General features: G+C 49.3%; 1 protein-coding gene across 1 annotated transcript in view; it reads right to left on the bottom strand.

Annotated features, from left to right (window-relative positions):
* Positions 1 to 23635, bottom strand: part of LOC126210031 (uncharacterized) — a 141718-nt gene that overhangs the window by 92454 nt on the left and 25629 nt on the right. Inside the window, exon 3 of the mRNA XM_049939134.1 lies at positions 9344 to 9394. Within this exon, the coding sequence (XP_049795091.1) occupies positions 9344 to 9394 (51 nt within the window). The remainder of the gene's footprint in view (positions 1 to 9343; positions 9395 to 23635) is intronic.

Genomic DNA, 23635 nt, shown 5'->3' with positions numbered 1-23635 from the left:
ACACACGCTCCGACACTCCGCAGGGACCGCCAACGGACCCATCTGACTGCACCGCATGGAGATAACTTCCCTGGTCCGCAGCAACTGACCGACTCACTGCCAGTATGCCGACAACATTTAAAACAAGTTATCGGCTGCTCCAACCCGACTGCACTAGTGAGTGCCCCATTGCAGCTCCCCGACTGGCAGGACCAGACTGCGCTCCAGACGCGTCCCAACTGACCGGCAGACCCGGACTCCCGACCCCAACTCGCAACCCGAACAGCCCTGCTGGCACCTTCCAGCTGACTGGACGACGGACGACAACCGGGAAGTAATAGCAGTCGAGCAAAGATACTACGAGAGGGAAGACATCGATACGCGCTGCTAGCGCCCCTCGTGGTCAGGCAAAGCAGCAACTCAGTGACAGTAGTAATTTAAATTGACGTAGTGAGGTGGAAAAACAGGGTGTAAATACGTGATGGCGGGAACACGAGCCACGCACGGATCAACCCTCCTGTGCTTAACTATTACTGTATTAATTCCTTCTCTGATCTGCCGTGATGAATGCTGCTCTGTTTATTTAGTATAAGTAGCATTCTTCCCTGACTGAAATCAGAACGCATCTTGTCGAGCCTGTAGAGGGCTTTCTCTATCTTAAAAGAAAGCCCACGTGCATGTCGCGTGTATTCCACTACTCTAGTAGCTGTCTCCCGCATGTAGTGCACGCCTGACGTACTAAGGTAGATGCTACAGTTCTCCACCCGGCAACAGGTTAAACTTCTAAATCTCCTCCCGACACCATTGTCAACACAACGTGGTGCGAGCCGGACGTACTGTGATGCACAAACAGGGGTTCAGAAATTTGCCTAAGGAAAAGCAAAATTCGTGTAACAGACGACGAAAGTTGCCTTCATTTGTAAGAGCCAGAACTTATGCAACAGTCAAGTGTTTAGGGTTCGAAGATTAACCCAAACCAATGAAAGTGGTGTGACTGCAATGCGCTTTTGTGAACGTGATGGCTTGTTCCTTAGGTTACACTGGACTTGCTCTAAAGGAATGGTCAGCAACATTTTAACTGGTAAGAACCATATAGCACGAAAATGAAATAAAGGCGGGCGGTATTCGTTAATAACTTTGTTTGGCTATAACCATCTCTATGATATTAAAAATGCAAAAACATAAAATACTTACTTTTAAATTTTATTCACTATCATTTTTATTAATAAGTAGGAACTATGACGAAAGTAAAATGAGAAAAAATATTAAATGAGGACTTGTAAATAATTACACATGCGAGGCGAATCAAAATTTAATGTGATTTTTGGGGATATATTTGACTGGCTGTTTGTGGAATATTTGCTTTTATTTCTGTCGTAGAAATTCGTGGAATGGCACTCAAATGCTTGTCTGTGAGATGAGGACAATGTTTATTGTTTCTGTTATTGAGAACTGAAAAAGATGGCTCACATAAATAAGTGCTGCCAAAAATAGAAATTATTTGCTCAGAAAACCGTTTCAACTCTTCAAAATTAGATGGCAGACTGTCACGAAATTGAACAGGATCACCGACTTCAGAGACGGAGTTTTTCAGAGTGTCACTAGACTGAAGATCAGTCACATCCATTTGTAGATTACTCGGTAAGTTCTCAGTAGACATGAAAAAGGGCGTGCAAAATTCTTGAGGTTGCCAGAAATGTTCTCGAACTCACAAAATCTCTCGTTGAACTGGTTTTGTAGCTGCATTAAAATGCATTTCATTTTACTGTTTTTCCATAGGGAATTTATTCCAATTCCCTAAAAATTATTTTTAAGATTTGGGAAGTGGTCCAACTTTCCGTCGTCAAAATGTTTTATGCAGAGCTTGTTTTTTTATTCGGAATGCCTCTGCACTTGTATGCATATCAGATGTTAATTTGTTGTTTCCTTGAAGCCCCATATTCAGCATATTTAACTCATCAGTTAAATCTGTCAAAAATCCAAAGTCCATCAAACACTAGAGGCGTGTAAGTTCTGGAACGCATTTGCCTTTTTCTGTCATAAATGTGCTGATTTCTTTTCTGAGGTCAACTGGCGGTGTATCAACCGAGTTTTTTCTGAGGAAGTTTGCAGTTGGCATAACGATGTTCGTTATTTCTTTGGATGCAAAAATTTTACTGCATAATGTTTCTCCGTGGAGAGTACAATTGAAAAATAAGGGGATACCTCAACCTGTATCTGTCACTTTAGTTTTATTTCTGCTTCCATCAGCTGTAACGCAAATCAATTTTAAACGTAATACCTGCATTGACACTAACACTTGTTCTGAGTGGCAAAATAAATTTTCCCCTGCAGTCATTCTTTCCAAACTGTGTATATGAAAAAATTCCTGAAATAATTTAAGTTGTAATCAGTACCGGAAACAAATATTAGTAGCTCCGCAGTATCTGAAATATCATCATTTCCATAGATAGATTGAGAGAACCGTTCAAATAATCGTGTGTGTGTGTGTGTGTTGGGGTTTATGGGCGCTCAACATCGAGGTCATCAGCGCCCTGACACACATGAAAAGGAACGAATGTGGAGAGACCTAATAAAACTGAAAAAACACACTCAAAGAAAGCAGAGAAAGAGGGAAAATACTACATAAGAATGTAAAACCTACGGAAAGGGAAAACATAGCAACAAGAATGACACAGGAAATTGTCATTGGCTGGCCACTTACATAAAATACTGGCGAGCGTGTAACACAGTGAGCAAATTAAAATCCTCTCCCTAAAATCTTTGTAAAAACATTTGACATGACACAGAACTTTAAAACTTTAACCACATTCGTCCGAGTGTTGCCTAAAAGAGTTGGCAGGTCCGCCGGCAAGTCAGCCGCGGCCCGCTGGTCAGAAAATAAAACGCAATCCAGTAAAACGTGGCGCACAGTGACCTGGACGCCGCAAGCACCACACAATGGAGGGTCTTCTCGCCGGAGCAGGAAGCCGTGCGTCATAGGGCTGTGGCCTATTCGAAGCCGAGTGAGGAGAACCTCGTCCCGTCGATGGGGCTGAAAGGAAGTACACCACACACGCGTTGTGGGCTTGACTATACGGAGCTTATTGTCAGTCACTTCCAGCCACTCATCCTCCCACCGACGCATGACTCGGGAGCTCACCAGCGAGGTGAGTGCGTGCAAGGGGATAGCACACTGAGATACGTGTGGATCAAGACACGCCTCCTTGGCTGCGAGATCTGCCCTTTCATTCCCAGCAATGCCGACATGCCCCGGAACCCAGCAGAAAGCTACAACCTTCCCCAGTCGCTGTAGTCGGAGGAGGGCATCCTGGATGGTCTGGACTACTTTATCTGCCGGATACAAATGGTGCAATGATTGAAGGGCACGGAGTGAATCGGAACAGACAAGAAATTTAGGAGAGGAAGAACGTCTCATCTGCTCCAGCGCCCGCAAGATCGCAGACAATTCCGCGTCAAAGACAGTAAAAGTCTGAGGCAGTCGGACCTTGAGGACACGATCCGGAAAAACAACTGAGCAACCAACGGAATCCCCTTGTTTCGACCCATCCGTGAAAACAGCTACATAGTCGTGGTGCTCAGATAAAATAGCAGAAAATGCTGCATTAAAAACGGTGGCGGGAGTGCAATCTCTCTTGTACTGCAATAAATCGAAAATCACACGTGGCCTCTTCAGTAACCAGGGTGGCAGACGGTTAAAACCCAGGATGTGGGGTTGCACAGACTCCACACCGAAGGACTCAAGCACACGTTGCACTCTTATCCCAAACGGCAACGTAGCCCGGGGGCGGCGGGAAAAAAAGGCGGTCCAGAGGTGGATGGGCAACAAGACGGTGGGCAGGCGAGCTGGGAGCTGCAAGAAACTTACAAGCGTGGCGCACCAGCAGGAGCTGCCGCCGGATGGTAAGTGGCGGTTCGCCAGCCTCAGCACAGAGGCTGGCTACGGGACTGGTCCGATAAGCACCCGTGGCCAGTCGAATCCCAGCATGGTGGACAGCGTCAAGGACCTGCAAATAAGACGGCCTCGCTGACCCATATACTGTGCACCCGTAGTCCAGCCGTGAGCGCACGAAAGCTCGATAAAACTGAAGGAGACGCGCCCTGTCCGCTCCCCAAGACCTGTGGCTGAGGCACTTGAGGATGTTCAGCGTTCTGGCTTTCAAGTCACGTAGGTGTGGCAACCATGACAACCTGGAGTCAAAAATTAGGCCCAGAAACCGCACTGTGTCTCCAAAATGTAGGACAGTATCCCCCATATGCAAGGCAGGCAACGTAAAAAGACGACGAGAACGATTAAAATGAACACAAACACACTTATCGGCAGAAAACCTAAAACCCGTCTTTGCAGCCCACTCCTCTAACCGCCGCACTGTTAGTTGCAATTGACGGCTCGCGGATGCAACACTAGAGGAGGAACAGAAAACAGCAAAGTCGTCCACAAACAAGGAGCACTGTACTGGACTCCTCACTGTAGACGTTATACTGTTGATTGCTATGGCAAAGAGAGTAACGCTTAAAACACTGCCCTGGGGGACACCGTTCTCTTGCTCAAAGCGATCAGACAGTGTGTTACCAACGCGGGTCCGAAGAAACCGCTGAGACAGGAAAGACCGAATGAAAATGGGGAGGCGGCCACGAAAGCCCCATTGATGCAGTTGTGCAAGAATACAGTGTCTCCAAGTAGTATCATATGCCTTACTGATATCAAAGAAGATACCGATACAGTGATGCCGACGGAGGAAAGCCTGCTGAATAGCCGCCTCGAGGAGGGTCAGGTTGTCGACTGTGGACCGAAATTTTCGGAATCCACACTGAAAGGGGCTAAGGAGCTGTCTGGTCTCTAACAGCCAGACCAGACGACGGTTAACCATCCGTTCCAGGGTCTTTCCGACACAGCTTGTCAAGGCGATACTACGATAACTACTGGGACATGTGCGCTCCTTTCCTGGTTTGAGGAGAGGGATGAGGATTGCCTCCCTCCACGAGGTGGGGAGCACTCCTGTCTGCCATATGAGATTAAAATATTCGAGGAGGATTTCCTTTGACGCCGCCGGCAGATGGCGAAGCATGGAGTACCGGATGCGGTCGTAACCTGGGGCAGTGTCAGAAGTCGCAGTAAGTGCCGATTCAAGTTCCCACATGGAGAAAGGCGAGTTATAGGCCTCAGAACCGTTCGACCGAAAGTCCAACTTCGCTCGTTCGACAGTCGCACGGTAGCGACGAAATGCTGGATCCTGGGTTGCAGTGGCAGTACTTTGTGCAAAATGCTCTGCCAGCGTCTGGGCAATGGCTCTGGGTGTTGTTTGGAGGCATCCCTGGTTCAGGACTGCAGCTATTGGTAGACGGCTGCGTTTACCGGAAATCCTCCGGATGGCTTCCCATACTTTTGTGGAACAAGTGGAACGGTTGATGGAGTCCAGGAACTCCTGCCATGACCTTTTCTTGCTCTCTTTAATGACACGGCGTGCCCTGGCTCTCGCGATGCGAAAGGCGGTAAGATTGACTGCTGTTGGGCGGCATTTAAATCGGCGAAGAGCCGCACGCCTGTCCCGGATGGCTGAACGGCACTCATCCGTCCACCAAGGCACAATGCGCCGCTGAGGAGGGCCAGAAGACTGTGGTATGGACAGGTCAGCAGCATGATGGATCACAAGTGTGATGTGATCAACCCATTCCTGTACGCTGTTGTGGCCAATCGAGTGAACAGAGGCCAGTTAGCCCTGCCAATCATCCACGATGGCGGCCTCTGCTCCAGCAATACACCATCCAGGAGATGAATGCGGATGGGGAAGTGATCGCTGGAATGAAGGTCGTCAATGACCTCCCAGTGAACAGAGTCGGTGAGGGCGGGAGAGCAGAAAGATAGGTCAATGGCTGAGAATGACCCAGTAGCGGCAGAGAAATGAGTTGGAGTACCTGTGTTGAGGATGCACAACACTTGAGATGTTAGGAGGCTCTCCAAAATTCGACCTCGAGTGCAAAGAGAAGTGGAGCCCCACAGCACATGATGGGCATTGAAGTCTCCCAGGAGGAGAAAGGGGCGGGGGAGTTGGTCGATAAGATCTGTGAGAGCGTCTAAGGTCATTGCATCCAGAGGGGATAAATAAAGGGAGCAAACAGTAAGCCTTCGACGGGAATGAATTTCAACTGGAACTGCTTGCAGGTCAGTATCCAGGGGGAGAGCAGAGGAGTGGTGGTCATTATTGACAAACACGGCGACTCCGCCTTTGGCTCTGTCTCCAGTCAGGTCATCGTTGCGATACAACGTATAGCCCCTGAGTACAGGAGCATCAGATGGTTTTAGATGTGTTTCCTGTAAACACAAGCACAGGGGGCGTTGCCGTGCTAGGAGGTGCAGTTCCTCCACATGTGCCCGGAATACATTCATGTTCCACTGTATAATGGGAGCCATCGATCAGGGTGGGAGGACCTTCAGTCTCACTTTCTGTCGGGGAGGAGAGCCCACAACAGGTGGAGGCTCAGTCTTGGGGCGAGATGATTGCCCCACACATACATCGTACTCCATCAACTCTGGGGAAGAGTCGGATGAAGCCTCGCGTAAAACAACATCCGCATGGTCAGATGGTTTACCACGGGATTTGACCCGCTGTGGCTGCTGCACAGGAGCTTTCTGTGGTTTGGTGGGCTTTGGGGGAGCGGATGCGGGAGTGGTAATTAGCGCACTGGGCTTGGGAACAGCCGCAGCTGTTGGAGGCGCGAGGGGCTGGACCAAGTTCGCCACTGTACCTTCGTCTGCCGTTCGAGTAGGGGCTACTGGCTCTGAAACACTGCCTGCGTTGCAAGACCACTGACAGCTGCAGGTGTTAGTGCCAACACTCACCACCTCAGTCTGTATTGAGGCATCGACTTTTGGAGTAGGCTTCTGTACCAGGGATGCAAAAGATGTAGCAAATGTGGGAGGTTTCATCGACTTATAAATCTTCTTGGCCTCACCATAGGGGATACGCTTGGTTGTTTTTATTTCCTGGACCTTGCGTTCCTCTAAAAACATGCGGCAGTCCCTACTCCAAACAGGGTGGTCCCCAGAGCAATTAATACATTTAGCCGGAGACGAGCAACCAACTCCTTCATGAGCAGCTTGACCACAGTTTCCACAAGTCGCTTCGCCTTTACAGCCTAAGGTGGTATGCCCAAAACGCTGGCATTTGAAACAGCGCATTGGGGCCGGGAAATAGGGCCTCACACTAAGGCGAAGGAAGCCAGCTTTAACATGTTCAGGAAGTTTTGTGCTACTGAAGGTCAGAATAAAGGAGTCGGATTTGACAAGAGTGCCATCAACCCTCTTCATGATGTGTTGGACATCAACGATACCTTCTGGAGCCCACTCACGTTGCAGTTCTTCCTTGGGAATATCAACTAGATCCCGGCATGTCACAACACCTTTGCTGTAGTTCAAGGTGCTGTGCAGTTCAGTGTCTATGGCATACTCTCCAAGGCATTTAGCAGATTTGAGGTTAGTTGCTTGCTGGGAAGTGGAAGTTTCCACTAGCAAGGTCCCATTACGTAAGCGCTTCACCGATTTTAAGGAGCCACAGATTCCCTCCAATCCCTTTTGTATATAGAAGGGCGAAACCTTCTCAAAACTACCCTCCTTCCGTTTCACAACGAGAAACACATTCGGATTACCAGAATGCATTCTGTTACCTAAGACTGGACTTTTTAAAGAAGCGCCGGAGTCAGGGGGACTGACTGCACGGGCCCTCTTAAGAGACTGGGTGTTAGAACCTTCCAGCGGCCCACCCTTTCCGCTGGGAGGAAGAAAAGAGGATTTCGAAGGATCCATCGCGGTCCCACGAGCAGCTAGGGAACTACAAGTCCACCTAGGCAGAGCCCCGCGTGCCTAGGTAAGCCTTATACAACTGAGGTGCGGCAGGTTCCCCAGAGGTTGCCCGCTATCGACTGTTCCACCTCAACAGCCATGCATCTCATCAGCGCGCAGCACATCTTGAGATTGAGGGTTTTTTTTATAGAGGTTTATTCCATCCTCGCGATCCGGGCGGTCAAGCCGAGATCCCCATTCCCTGAGACACACAACGTTCCACCGCCGCGCCGCACGGTGGTCGCTGAAGTATGCCCAGAGCGTACGGTGACAGGGGACTGGCGGCGCTTACCAGTCCCCAGCTCAGGAACCCCGGGGTCGCCAAGCCCGTACCCAGCAAATGAATGCTGAGCCCCTGGGGGCTCAAATAATCGTGCCTTTTGCTGAAGTTGTTGAAACAAATTAGTGCCCAGATCTTCCGTACTCTGGCAGCACGTTCTGGCTGACAGACAGACAGATGTCTGCAGTTTTTTCTATCTTCTTTGCCGTTAAGCACGCTGTTTTACTAGTTCGCTGTCAGCAACGATCGGCCATACTTGGCACGTATTTCGGCTGCCTTTAAAGTCGCACTTACACTCGACTCGTTACTTTGAACTTTAAGCTTAAAAACATTTTGTTGGCTTTTTAAAGGAGACTGTAGTGCGTTAATTTTATTTTTTCACCAATCACCCACAAGACATTCAAATTCCACTTTATGATCGCTGTCGTCCTGTCGTTCGAGGTCATATTCTTATAAACAGCAATAGTGTTTTGATTTATTAAGCACTGGGCTTCCATTCACAATTAATAAATAAGTACAAATATATACATGCATTTCTAAGCACTCTATTTTCTTCCAGTGACTTGTAAAAAAATTTTTAAGCCATGTATGATAGTTACTAAGCTTACAATCCGGAGTAAAGGCTGCAGTAACGGAAGTATTATTGTGTTGCGAACATGCTGTTTAGCGTTGTGAACTCAACGCGTCAAACAAAAAAACTCTGACACTTACTGAGATTCAAAGCAGTTATTAGTTTGGTCGCGCGCCGTGCATACACCGTAAGCCGTTTAGTTGGATCGGTCGGCAGAGTCACTCGCATTTCAGATTTGTTGCGAAACTAAAGTAATTCCGAACGATGAGACCTCATTATAAAACAGTCGTTGGCGAGACCACTGCTTTAGGGGATCTGAGAACAATTAACGCTGAATACCATGCTACAATTTAGTTGCCACAGGTCATATAAAACGATTCTTTCCCAGGTTCCGATTCCATAATTGGTTTGAACGCATTAGAAAGTTTAGGTGTAAAGGCACGTACTCTGAGAAACGATAAAAGGATATGTTCAGAATATGTTTTTCTTGCTGTATGTTTTGCATAGACGTAGACGCAGCCCATGTAGTAGGCCAGTCTGAAGGGTAACCTACTTAGAGAATGTCAAACGGTCAACTGACATGCAGCTAGGTAGTTGTGTCTCATTCAGTTCCTACTAGCACGTGCACAACAACGGAGCTTTGTAAATGTTTCAGAAACAAAGCAAAACTCACCAATCATCAGCAGACGTCACTGCAGTTAGAATATCCTGAAGAGCGGACATGCTGGAAAAGAAAACAAAAAATAGGATATGTCAACACATGAATGCCCAGTTACATTACTGAATTACAATTTTTTATGATTTCAATTCTGGATACTACTTCCGGTTTCATCACAAGCTCATGCACGGAAATATCCACACACACACACACACACACACACACACACACACACACACAAACACACACACATGCACACGGACATTAATGAGCCGAACGTTAACAGCGTAGAATATAGCAGCTATTCGGCAAGTCTCTGCTTGGTTTCTGGAGAAGCGTGGCAACAGATGTGTACGCGCAGGTCACTCGACTCCCGTAAGTTAGCGACTGGTGGTTTAGGATCCCGGAACTGACAACCGGTAGCGTCCCAGATGTATCCTGAGGGGTTCGAATCAGCCAAATTTCGTGGCCAAGTCATTAAAGGAAGTTCACTCTCGTCGAACCACTTCGCTCGCCCGACCACTGTAGCAAGATCCTGGCCTCGAGCCACGGTCAGTTATCCTCCTGGAAGAAACCTTCGCACTGGGAAAAACATGAAGCATGAAGGGACGCGTATGGTCTGTAATAAACTTCAGGGAGCTCAAAAGTGCTAAGGAGCTTTCCAGTCTATCGCAGGCCCACAGAGGTCCTAGCGAAGGCCCCTTTAGCATAATACTTTCTCCACAGCCCCACATGCAGTGGACGTTCCTAGCAGCTCTTCGTCTGGTTGATGCCTTACCCAGACACGACCATTGGGAAACATGATTAATCCAACCTGTCGAAGAGGTCCCGTTGATCCACTGTCTAATATTGATAATGCTGTGTCCAGTGCAATCCTAAAAGATTGTGTCACTGGGCTGACATCCGAGCAGGTAGGTTCACATTCTGATGGTCACAATGATCAATTGTGTGTGCCGAGCGGTGGACTCTGATCGGAGCAGCTGGGAATGACCTGCTGCTGGTCACAATTTTGCACCGTGTGTGCCGAGCGGTGGGCTCTTATCAGAGTAACTGGAGATCACCTGATCCTGGCCACAATGGTCAACTGTGTGTGCTGAGCTGTGGACTTTGAACGGAGTAGTTGGGCTGAGCGTTCGGCTCTGATCAGAGTAGGTGGGGATCACCTGCAGCTGGTCACAATGGTCAACTGTGTGTGCCAAACTGTGGACTCTGATCGGAGTAGTTGGGCCGAGCGTTGGGCTCTGATAGTAGCAGGTAGGAATCACCAGCTGCTGGACACAATGTTCAACCAGGTGTGCCGAGTGGTGGACTCTAATCAGTGCAGGTGGGGATCACCTGCAGCTGGTCACAATCTTAAACCCTGTGTGGCCGGAGGTGGATTCTGATCTGAGTAGCTGGAGATCACCTGCTGCTGGCCACAATGATCAATCGTGTATGCCGAGTGGTGGGCTCTGATCGGAACAGGTGGGAATCACCTAAAGCTGGACAAAATGGTCAACCATGTGACCCGAGCAGTATTCTCTGATCAGAACAGGTGGGCATCACCTGCTGCTGGTCACAATGTTCAACCGTGTATGCCGAGCAGTGGACTCTAATCAGAGCAAGTGTCAATCTCCTGCTGCTGGTCACAATCTTCAACCGTGTGTGCCGAGCGCTGGGCTCTGATCTGAGTAGGTTGGGATCACCTGCTGCTGATCACAAAGGACAACCGTGAGTGCCGAACAGTGGGCACAGATCGGAGCAGGAGGGAATCACTTGTTGCTGGTCACAATGTTCAACCGTGTGTGCCGAGCGATGGTCTGTAATCAGGGCAGGTGCGAATCACCTGCTGCTGGTCACAATGATCAACCGTGTGTGCCGATCACTGGGATCTGATCAGAGTGGGTGGGGATGACCTGCTGCTAGTCACAATGGTCGACCATATGTGCCGAGCGGTGGATTCTGATCGGAGAAGGTGGGAATCATCTGCTGTCGGTCACAAAGTTTAACCATGTGTGCCGAGCGGTGGACTCTGATCAGAGCAGGTGGGAATCACCTGCTTCTGGTCACAATGGACAACCATGTATGCCGAGCGGTGTATGCTGAACGGAGCAGGTGGGAATCACCTGATGCTCGTCACAATCTTCAACCATGAATGCCCCGCGGTAGGCTCTGATTGTAGTAGGTGGGGATCACCTGCTGCTGGTCACAATGGCCAACCAAGTGTGCCGAGCGGTGGGCTCTGATTGGAAGAGGTGGGGATCATGTGCTGCTGGTCACAATGGTCAACCGTGTGTGCCGAGCTATGGACTCTGATCGTAGTAGGTGGAGATCATCTGCTGCTGGTCACAATGTTCTACCGGATAAGCCGAGCAGAGGACACTGATCAGAGAAGGTGGGAATCACCTGGTGCTGGTCACAATCCTCAACCGTGTGTCCCGAGGGGTGGGCTCTGATCAGAGTAGGTGGGGATCACCTGATGCTGGTCACAATGGTCAATCGTTTGTGCCAAGCGGTGGCTGTGATTTGGAGTAGGTGGGGATCACCTGTTTCTGTACACTATGTTCGACTGTGTGTGTCGAGCGGTGGACTCTGATCGGAGCAGATGCGAATCAACTTCTGCTGGTCACAATGTTCAACCATTTGTTCCGTGTGGTGGAGTCTGAACGGAGCAGGTGGAAATCACCAGCTGCTGATCACAATCTTCAACCGTGTATGCCGATCGGTGGGCTCTGATCAGAGCAGGTGGGAATCACCTGCTTCTGGTCACAATGGTCAACTGTGTATGCCGAGCGGTGTACTTTCAATGAAGCAGGTGGGAATCACCTGCTGCTCGTCACAATCTACAACCGTGTATGCTGAGTGATGGGCTCTGATTGGAGTAGGTGGGGATCACCTGCTGCTGGTCACAATGGCCAACAAAGTGTGCTGAGCAGTGGGCTCTGATTGGAAGGGGTGGGGATCTCCTGCTGCTGGTCACAATGGTCAATCATGTGTGCCGAGCTATGGACTCTGATCGTAGTAGGTGGAGATCACCTGCTGCTGGTCACAATGTTCTACCGAGTGTGCCGAGCGGAGGACTCTGATTGGAGCAGGTGCGAATCACCTGCAGCTGGTCACAATCTTCAACCGTGTGTGCCGGGCGGTAAACTCTGATCGGAGCATGTGGGAATCACGTGCTGCTGGTCAAAATCTTCAACCGTGGGTGCTAAAGGGTGGCCTCTGATCGGAGTAGGTGGGGATCACATGCTGCTAGTCACAACGGTCAACAGTGTGTGCCAATTGGTGGACTCAGATTGGAGCAGATGGGAATCACCTGCTGCTGGTCACAATGTTCAACCATGTATACCGAGCAGTGTACTCAGATCGGATCAGGTATCAATCTCCTGCTGCTGGTCACAACCTACAACCGTGAGTGCCGAGCACTGGGCTCTGATCTGAGTAGCTTGGGATCACCAGCTGCTGGTCACAAAGGTCAAGAGTATGTCCCGAGCAGTGGGCACTGATCGGAGCAGGAGGGAATCACATGCTGCTGGTCACAATGTTCAACCGTGTGTGCTGAGTGGTGGACTCTAATCAGTGCAGATGGAGATCACCTGCAGCTGGTCACAATCTTAAACCCTGTGTGGCCAGAGGTAGACTCTGATCGGAGTAGCTGGAGATCACCTGCTGCTGGCCACAATTGTCAATCGTGTATGCTGAGTGGTGGGCTCTGATCGGAACAGGTGGGGATCACTTGCTGCTGGTCACAATGGTCAACGCCGGCCGCGGTGGTCTAGCGGTTCTAGGCGCGCAGTCCGGAACCGTGTGGCTGCTAAGGTCGTAGGTTCGAATCCTGCCTCGGGCATGGATGTGTGTGATGTCCTTAGGTTAGTTAGGTTTAAGTAGTTCTAAGTTCTAGGGGACTGATGACCACAGATGTTAAGTCCCATAGTGCTCAGAGCCATTTGAACCACAATGGTCAACAATGAGTGCCGAACTGTTGACTCTGTTCGGAGTATTTGGGGATCACCTGCTGCTGGTCACAATGTTCAACTGTGTGTGCCGAAGGATGACCTCAGATCAGAGCAGGTGGGAATCACCAGCTGCTAGTCACAATCTTGAACCGTGTGTGCCGAGGGTGGGCTCTGATCGGAGTAGGTTGGGATCACCTGCCGCAGGTCAAAATGATCATCCATGTGTGCCGAACGGTGGGCTCTGATCAGAACATGTAGTGATCACCTGATGCTGGTCACAATGGGCAACTGTGTGTGCCAATCCGAGGGCTCTGATCGGAACAGGTGGCGATCACCTGCTGCTTGTCACAATGGTCAATCGTGTGTGCCGAGCTGTAAACTCTGAACCGAGTAGGTGGGGATCACCTGCTGCTTGTTACAATGTTCAACTGTGTGTGCCGAGCAGTGGGTTCTGATCAGAGAGGGTGGGGATCACCTGCTGCTAGTCACAATGTTCAACCATTTGTTCCGTGTGGTGGACTCTGATCGGAGCAGGTGGGAATCGCCTTCTGCTGGTCACAATGTCCAACCATCTGTGCCAAGCTGTGGGCTCTGTTCGGAGTAGTTGGGGATCACCTGCTGCAGGTCACAATGTTCAACTGTGTAAGCCGAAGGATGGGCTCAGATTGGAGCAGGAGGGAATCACCTGCTGCTGATTAGAATGGTCAATCGTGTGTGCCAAGTGGTGGACTCTGATTGGAGTAGCTGGAGATCACCAGCTGCTGGTCACAATGGTCAACTGTGTGTACTGAGCAGCATTCTCTGATCGGAACAGGTGGGGTCACATGCTGCTGGTCACAATGGTCAACCATCTGTGCCGAGCTGTGGACTCTGTTCAGAGTAGTTGGGTATCACCTTCTGCTGGTCACAATGGTCAACCGTGTGTGCTGAGTGGTGGAGTCTGATCGGAGAAGGTGGGAATCACCTGCTGCTGGTTACTATATTGGACAGTGTGTGCTGAGGTGTGGTATCAGATCGGAGTAGGTGGGGATCACCTGCTGCTGGTCAAAATGGTCAACCGTGCGTGCCGAGCGGTGGGCTCTGATCAGAACAGGTGGGGATCACCAGCGGCATGTCATAATGCTCAACGGTGTGTACCGAGCTGTGGACTCTGATCAGACCAGGTGGGAATCACCAGCTGCTGGTCACAATATTCAACCGTGTGTGCCGAGTGGTCGGATCTGATTAGGGTAGGTGGGGATCACCTGTGGCTGGTCAGAATGGTCAATTGTAAGTGCCGAGAGGTGGGCTCTGATTGGAACATTTGGGGGTCACCTAGTGCTGGACACAATGGCCAACCATGTGTGCCGAGCGGTCTTCTCTGATCGGAGCAGCTGGGAATCACCTGCTGCTGGTTACAATGTTGACAGTGTGTGCCGAGGTGTGGTATCTGATCGGAGTAGGTAGAGATCACCTGCTTCTGGTCACAATGATCAACCGTGTGTGCCAAGAAGTGGGCTCTGATCGGAGTAGGTGGGGATCACCTGCTGCTGGTCAGAATGGACAACCGTGTGCGCCCAGCAGTGGAGTCTGATCAGAGCATGTGGGAATAAACTGCTGCTGGTTACAATGTTGAACAATGTGTGCTGAGGTGTGGGAGCAGATCGGAGTAGGTGGTGATAAACTGCTGTTGGTCAAAATGGTCAACCGTGCGTGCCGAGCGGTGGGCTCTGATCAGACCAGGTGGGAATCACCAGCTGCTGGACACAATGTTCAACTGGTTGTGCCAAGCGGTGAGCTCTGATCGGGGTAGGGGGGATCACCTGCTGCATGTCAGAATGGTCAATCGTATGTGCCAAGATATGGGCTCTGATCGGAACATTTTGCGATCACCTAGTGCTGGACACAATGGTCAACCATGTGCGCCGAGCGGTCTTCTGTGATAGGTACATGTGGGAATCAACTGCTGCTGGTCACAATATTAAACCGTGTGTGCCGAGCAATGGGCTCTGATCGGAGTAGGTTGGGATCACCTGCTGCTGGTCAGAATGGTCAATCGTTGGTGCCGAGTGGTGGGATCTAATCGGAACAGGTGGGGATCATCTGCTTCTGGTCACAATGTTCAACTGTATGTGCCGAGCAGTGGATTCTGATCGTAGCAGGTGGGAATCACCTGCTGCTCGTCAAAATATCCAACCATGTGTGCCGAGCGGTGGGCTCTGATCGGAGTAGGTGGGATCCTCTGCTGCAGGTCACAATGTTCAACCATGTGTGCCGAGTGGTGGGCGCTGATCAGAACAAAAAATGGTTCAAATGGCTCTGAGCACTATGGGACTCAACTGCTGTGGTCATTAGTCCCCTAGAACTGAGAACTACTTAAACCTAACTAACCTAAGGACATCACACACATCCATGCCCGAGGCAGGATTCGAACCTGCGACCGTAGCAGTCGCACGGTTCCGGACTGCGCGCCTAGAACCGCGAGACAACTGCGGCCAGCGGTGATCAGAACAGGTGGGGATTACCTGCTGCTGGTATCAATGAACAACTGTGAGTGCCAAGAGGTGGGCTCTAATCAGAGTAGTTGGGCGTCACTTGTTGATGTTCACAATGGTCAATCGTTGGTGCCGAGCATTGGGCTGTGATTGTAACAGATGGGGATCACCTGTTGCTAGTCACAATGGTCAAATGTGTGGGCCGAGCGGCGGACCCTGATCGGAGCAGGTGGGAATCACCTGCTGCTGGTCACAATCTTCAACCGTGTGGTCCGAGAAGTGGATTCTGATTGGAGCAGGTGGGAATCACCTGCTGCTGGTCACAATCTTCAACCGTGTGGTCCGAGAAGTGGATTCTGATTGGAGCAGGTGGGAATCACCTGCTGCTGGTCACAATGCACAATTGTGTGTGCTGAGCGGTGGGCTCTGATCGGTACAGGTGGGGATCACCTGCTGCTGGTCACAATGTTCAACCATGTGTGCCGTGTAGTGGACTCTGATCAGAGCGGGTATCAATCACCTGCTGCTGGTCACAATCTTCAACGGTGTGTGCTGAGTGGTGGGCTCTGATCTGAGTAGGTGGGGATCAACTGCAGCTGGCCACAATAGTCAACCGTGTGTGCCGAGCGGTGGGCTCTGATCGGCGTAGTTGGGGATCAGCTACTTATCAGAATGGTCAATCGTGTGTGTTGAGAGGTGGGCTCTGATCGGAACATTTGGGGATCACCTAGTGCTGGACAAAATGTTCAACCATGTGTGCCGAGCGGTTTTCTCTGATCGGAACAGGAGGGGATCACCTCCTGCTGGTCACAATGTTCAACCGTGTGTGCCAAGTGGTGGGCTCCATCGGAGCAGGTGGGAATCACTTGCTGCTGGTCACAAAATTCAACGGTGTGTGCCGAGCAGTGGGCTATGATCAGAGCAGCTGGGAATCACCTCCTGCTGGCCACAATGTTCAACCGTGTGTGCAGAGCTGTGGACTCTGGTCGCAGCAGGTGGGAATCACCTGCTGCTGGTCACAATCTACAACCGTGTGTGCTGAGCGGACAACACTGATAGGAGCAGGTGGGAATCACCTGCTGCTGTTCACACTGTTCAACCGTGTGTACCAAGTGGTGGGTTCTGATTGGAGTAGGTGGGGATCACATGCTGCTAGTCAAAATGTTCGACCGTGTGTGCTGTGCAGTGGAATCTGATTGGAGCAGGTGGGAATCACCTGTTGCTAGTCACAATCTGCAACCTGTGTGCCGAGCGGTGGATTCTGATCTGAGTAGGTGGGGATCACCGGCTGCTGGTCACAATGGTGAACCGTGTGTGCCAAGCAGTGGCCTCTGATCGTAACAGGTGGGGATTACCTAGTGCTCGACACAACAGTTAACCATGTGTGCCGAAGAGTCTTCTCAGATTGGAACAGGTGTGGGTCACTTCCTGCTGGTCACAATGGTCAACCCTGTGGTCTGAGCGGTGGACTCTGATTAGAACAGGTGGGGATAACCTGCTGCATGTCATAATTGTCAACCATGTGTGCCGAGCTGTGGACTCTGATCAGAGCAGGTGGGAGTCACCTGCTGCTGGTAGCAATGTTCAACCGTGTGTGCCATGCGGTGGGCTCTGATTGGAGCAGGTGGGAATCACTTGCTGCTGGTCACAATCTAGAGCCGTGTGTGCCGTGCGGTGGACTCTGATCGGAGCAGGTGGGAAGCACCTGCTGCTGTTCACCATCTTCAACCATGTTTGCCGAGCGGTGGGCTCTGGTCGGAGTAGGTGGGAATCACCTGCTGCTGCTCACAATCTTCAACCGTGTTTGCTCTGTCATCAGAGCCGACACACATTACTGGATGTCCTGCTTTTCAGAGTTGGTGAGGCCCCGAGCTCCACGTTCTCTGGTGATACATGGGCGTCCGACACCTTTTGGCCTACTCCTAGTCTCTATACACACTAGACAAGCCTATGTACGGTGGATGGCGGAGGGTACACTTCGTCACTACGAGGGTTGTTCGAGAAGTTCTCGGAACGGAATAGAAAAAAAGTACTTACATCACTGAATCATTTATCATTTATTAGTGTAGTCTACTTGTAGATTAATGAACTTGGTCGAACGATGTTCTTGTGCCTTGATCCCATTTTGAAAATAAGTCTCCTCCAGGCCCGCAAAATAGTTGTCAGCTCTGGCTATCAGTTCTTCGTTTGAATGGAATTTTCGTTCACGAAGAAAACCTTTCAGTTCTGGAATAGATGGAAGTCTGACGGAACCATATCAGGTTAATAAGGTGGGTGTGGCGTCAATTGATACCTTAGTTCATCTAATTTTGCCATGGCGACGGCACATGTGTGTGGGCGCGCATTGTCTTGATGAAAGATGAATTTCTTCCTTGCTAAATTTGGCCTTTTTTCACGTCTCTTTTGTTGCAATTTGTCCAGGAGGTTAACATAGTATTCTTCAGTAATTGTTTGCCCAGCGGGAAGATAATCTAAGGACAAAATCCTCTTTGCATCCCACAGTGATCCCACGACCTTTCCCGCCGAATGAATTGTCTTTGCTTTCTTTGATGGCGGAGAATCAGCATGTTTCCACTGCTTTGACTGTTGTTTTGTCTCTGGGGTACGTTAGTGCAGCCAAGTTTCATCTGTGGCCACAAAGCAGCGCAAAAAATCTTCTTCGTTTCTGCTAAAACGGGTCAAACATTGTTTCGATATGTCCATTCTCTTGCGTTTTTGATCCAGCGTCGAGAGTCATGACTCATAGAAGTCATTTCGTTTACAGTTCCATTCACAAGTAGAGGGATTGTCTATGTGTCTCCGTATGAGCCCCAATTTCTCTTAACGTAAGTTGTCTTCAAGCGAAGTGTATGCTGGCGGCAGCAGAATCGACCTGCAGTCACCTTCAAATGCCGATTCCCTAAATTTTCTCAATTATGTTCTTCTAGAAGAACGTCGCCTGCCCTGTACCAGACTCAGTTACGTCACTGCACTTCCCCACTAGCCTGAGTCTCCATTCGCCTCTGTCCCTCCCCGCTTGTTCTTACGCGTCGCGTGGCCGTGACCACATCAGGCGGCATTCACTCTCGCGACGGGCTGTGTTCCCAGTGTTTTCGCTCATCAGCGTTGGTACACAGCTGCCAGGCGTATTCCCTCTGGTGTTTCATCGGTGATTTTCAATTTTGTTTTCGCAATACCTATAATACCCCGAACTCCGTCCGAACCAGCCTCGGATTTCGTGAACTTCCCGACCGATAGCCGCGTCATCCTTGGCCCAAAGGCGTCATCGGATGCGGGTATGGAGGGCGTGACGTGGCCACGTCGCCCTCTAGCCGTCCTCTGTTTTCGTGACCGGAGCCGCTACTTGTGTATCAGACAGCTTCTCAACAGACCACGCAAGAGCTGAGTGGACCCCACAGCCCACTGCAGACCCGGATGCTCACTCATCCACGTGACAGCCACGTCCGACGGTGCTTGACTTCAAGCACCACGGAAGGCTTTTGGCACTATATATGTTAGGGTAGCTCTTATTTCTCCACTTTGATACTTTTCGTTGTGTTATCGCTTTGTTTGGTTCTGTCAAATAAAAAGATTAGTTGTGTGTAATTTGTGGTCCACAGGAAAAGGGAAATCTGTTCCCACCAGCCCGTACATTTGAAGAAAATAAATAAATGAACACGTAAGCATCTCATGTACTTCTTATCTCAAAAAATATTACACCGCAATAGTTCATTAACCAATTACTTTCAACTAAATTATTAAATTTGTAGTACTAATTTAACTTATACAGTTGGTAAGTGCAATGTTTGTGAGGCAAATAAGATGAGAACATCACATTTTCTTTTGTAAAGCTGAATTCTTTGCTCACGTTTCTTCTCCATGCTCTGTAAACAACCTCAAGCGCATACTACTTTTGTTTCTCGTTTCTTGTAATAATTTACTGCAGTCCAGCATGAGCTTGACGCCTCTTTTAGCCGGATCATTTGCAACTTTCAGTTTACTCATTATTTCTAAAGCGTCCATGGAATCCATGCCACTACGAAGAACCTGTCTTGACGAACTCGGCGTACTCAAGTTCAGCCTGGTAGATAATAGTCTTATTTTATTCAAAACAAACTTTACGATCCTCTTATTGATAATTCCTAAGACTTTGTGAATTTCTTCTTGGTCCCTTTTAATATACTCGTCTGACGGTTCTAGCCCTTCATCCAGTGCAGTGAAATTTTGAATTTTTAATAACAAAAATTAGGATCAAAGAATCCAAAGGTGACAGATTGAAGAGGGGGGGGGGGTACCTAAATGATTTTTCAGTTTGTGTAAATACGTGTCACAATCGGAACACGTCAACTGCGTCCGCAGACCCATCGGTAGCGACTGACCGCCGTGTCACTCTCTGCCAGTGCTGAAATCCATGAACGGTGCCTGCACATACACCCTAACAAGAAAAATGTAGATATTACAAATCCCATCCTTTCTTGTGGTGGTAATTGAAATTCATCACGGAACGTGAATACTTTCAATCGATAAACGGGTTTAGCCCGCATCTCGTGGTCGTGCGGTAGCGTTCTCGCTTCCCACGCCCGGGTTCCCGGGTTCGATTCCCGGCGGGGTCAGGGATTTTCTCTGCCTCGTGATGGCTGGGTGTTGTGTGCTGTCCTTAGGTTAGTTAGGTTTAAGTAGTTCTAAGTTCTAGGGGACTTATGACCACAGCAGTTGAGTCCCATAGTGCTCAGAGCCATTTGAACCATTTTTGATAAACGGGTTTCGTTATCCACCTCGAATGACGCACAGCCCCTGAAACAGGGAAATATATTTGAAAGTCATTACTGCGTGACCTTCGCCCTTTTTACATGTGGCGATGAAAATTTTGAGACCGTGTTATCAGTTACTGTTCCTGGATCTACCCGAAATCAAGTTACTCTGATTCAGCGCTGCTGAAACTTGACGTTACCAGTTCAGGAAGTTGGTCCGAGAAAAAGTGACGAGTGTGGTAGCATTAAAACGATCTAAATGTGAATAAAATTAAGAGCACTGATTGTGAATAGCTAGAGTTCTGACAAGCGTTTCTGTATAATCTCTGGTAAGTTCATCTGCGATCTCGAGAAGGAAATCTCATTTCTTATTTCGATATTTGCTACTTCTCTGTAGATTACCCAAGCATTGATGGCCGATAAATCTAGAGTATTATAGAAAGCATCAACAGGCCACCTTCTTGCATCAGCTTTCACTGAGTACTTGCGGACCGTCTGGTCAACAACATCTAGCGGTCCTAATTAATTGCACTGTAACCTGTCACTGCGTGAGGCTTTGACTTAATGTCAGTGCCAATTGTACATCAGGGGCCGCGGTGGTCTCGCGGTTCTAGGCGCTACATTCTGGAACCGCGCGACTGCTACGGTCGCAGGTTCGAATCCTGCCTCGGGCATGGATGTGTGTGATGTCCTTAGGTTATTTAGGTTTAAGTAGTTCTAAGTTCTGGGGGACTGATGACCACAGCTGTTAAGTCCCATAGTGCTCAGAGCCATTTGTACATCAGGCATCAAGGAACGGAATTAACATCTTCTTTCCTGGCTTCCTTTCGTACATTGCGCAGATGATATCGTCGTCTCTGATTGTTACATTCTTGTATAGGTGTTCGTGAACGCTCTTCATGCACTCACACACTTTCCTCATAACTTTGTTTATGGTACCACGCATGGTTGCTCGATTTGAAAGTGGGGTGAAGAGGTTCTCACACCTAACATTTCTTCCAACCTGAAAGCTTTTTCTACAAATTCACTAAAACGTTCACCGTTACTAAGAGGTTCATCTTTAGTGACTTGACTTACTTCCTTTCACTCCGATGTGGAGCATAGGGCACATATGAGAGCGTTCCGTCTGACCCTGTTCTTGCCACCTTCTTGACGTTATTCCAGGGGTGGCCAACGGCTGCCACCTCAGCTCCAACACTCCTGTGCCAGGTCCACCTCGGTCTGCCTCTCCTCCTTGCTCCTTGTGGATTCCATTCTTCGGAATATGTTGCGGGCCTCTTCTCAGGGCGTGTCCAATCCATCTCCATTTCCTTTCCTTTACGGTTGTCTCGGCTTTCCATTGTCGGGTGCGTTGCCATAGTTCTTGATTTGAGATAACTTTGGCCAGCGTACTCCCAGTATAGTCCGCAAGCATTTATTGGTTCAAATGGCTCTGAGCACTATGGGACTTAACATCTGAGGTCATTAGTCCCCCAGAGCTTAGAATTACTTAAACCTAACTAACCTAAGGACATCAAAAACATCCATGCCCGAAGCAGGATTCGAACCTGCGACCGTAGCGGTCGTGCGGTTCCAGACTGAAGCGCCTAGAACCGCTCGGCCACTCCGGCCGGCAAAACATTTATTGATCGAGGTTTGTACTCTTGTTTTAATTTGTGCTCTCACCTTCCACGTCTCACAACCGTAAAAGAGAACAGATTTTACATTTGAGTGGAAGATTTTAAGCTTTACGCTACTTTCAACAATATTTCACGAGATGTCCAAACTGGTCGCAGCTGGGCAAAGCCCCCTTTTGCCTTTTTGATCCGACTTCCGACGTCTTCTGTGGCCCCTCCGTTTTTGGAAACAATACTTCCCAGATAAAAAAAGCTCTCCCCCTGGTCAATCTCCTCTTCCTTCACGGCTAGAGCATTCTTGTTCTTACTGTTCATCGTAAGTTCTTTAGTCTTACAAAATTGTTGAGGCTTTCGTGGCCACTTGTTGACAAACTGCCTATTGGCTTCTGTCTCGGGTTCTTCGGCCGACGTTCATCTAATGATTTTTCTGACGTTTCGCCAGCACGAGTGGCTGGCATTGTCAAAGCTTCACCCTCCATTGCCGGTGGTGAACTCCACAAATTATATTAGAAGTGTAACTGAGCCAAACACTCGGCGAAGTAAGGAACCAGAAAAAGAAATGTCGGGTACGGCCTTTCTGCCATACATTCCCAGAGTGACGGACAGAATCGGCCGTATATTGCGCAAACATGGCGTAAAGACGATCTTCAAACCGACAAGGAAGATCAAAGAGTGTCTTAGATCGGCGAAGGAGAAAAGAGACCCACTTTCAATGTCGGGAATATACCGCATACCATGCACATGCGGAAAAGTTTATGTCGGGATGACTGGACGATCCATTAACACCAGGATCAAGGAGCATAAGCGACATTGCAGGTTGGGGCAGGTGGAGAAATCGGCCGTGGCAGAACACGCACTGAATGAGACCGACCACGTAATAAAATTCGCCGACACGGAAGTTCTGGCTGTAGAGAACCACTATCACACGCGCTTGTTCAGAGAAGCTGTAGAAATACAAAAACACGCGAACAGTTTGAACAAGAAAGAGGAAAGCCTTAAGGTCAACGGATCCTGGCTTCCCGTACTGCAGCGAACGACCGTCGCAGGTAGCAAGAGGAGAACCGCACCGGAAATGACCGCGGAGAAGCCCTCGGACGTTGGCGCGCCAGGTACATATAGTCTGCGCCCGCGAGCTCGGCTCCAGTTCACCACCGGCAATGGAGGGTGAAGCTTTGACAATGCCAGCCACTCGTGCTGGCGAAACGTCAGAAAAATCATTAGATGAACGTCGGCCGAAGAACCCGAGACAGAAGCCAATAGGCTCTTTAGTCTTAGCTGTGTTTATTTTTAATGCAATTCTCTGAGCTTCTGTTTCCAATTCCTTAAGCTTCTCGCTCAAATCCTTGAAAGTGTGGGACAGAAGGCAGATGTGGTCCGCAAAGTGTAGGTCCTCCAGGCGACCTTATAGGGTCCTCTGCGTACCTCTCCTTTTCTCTCGGGTCGCCTTCTTCATGACACCATCTGATGTAAGCAAAAACAGCAGTGGTGAAAGCAAACAGCGCTGCCTTACTTCAGAATTTAAAATGAATGAATGTGAGAGATTTCCATCATG

The sequence above is a fragment of the Schistocerca nitens genome, chromosome 10, assembly GCF_023898315.1.
Source record: "Schistocerca nitens isolate TAMUIC-IGC-003100 chromosome 10, iqSchNite1.1, whole genome shotgun sequence".
NCBI classification, from domain to species: domain Eukaryota; kingdom Metazoa; phylum Arthropoda; class Insecta; order Orthoptera; family Acrididae; genus Schistocerca; species Schistocerca nitens.
This window is presented reverse-complemented; position numbering and strand designations above follow the sequence as displayed.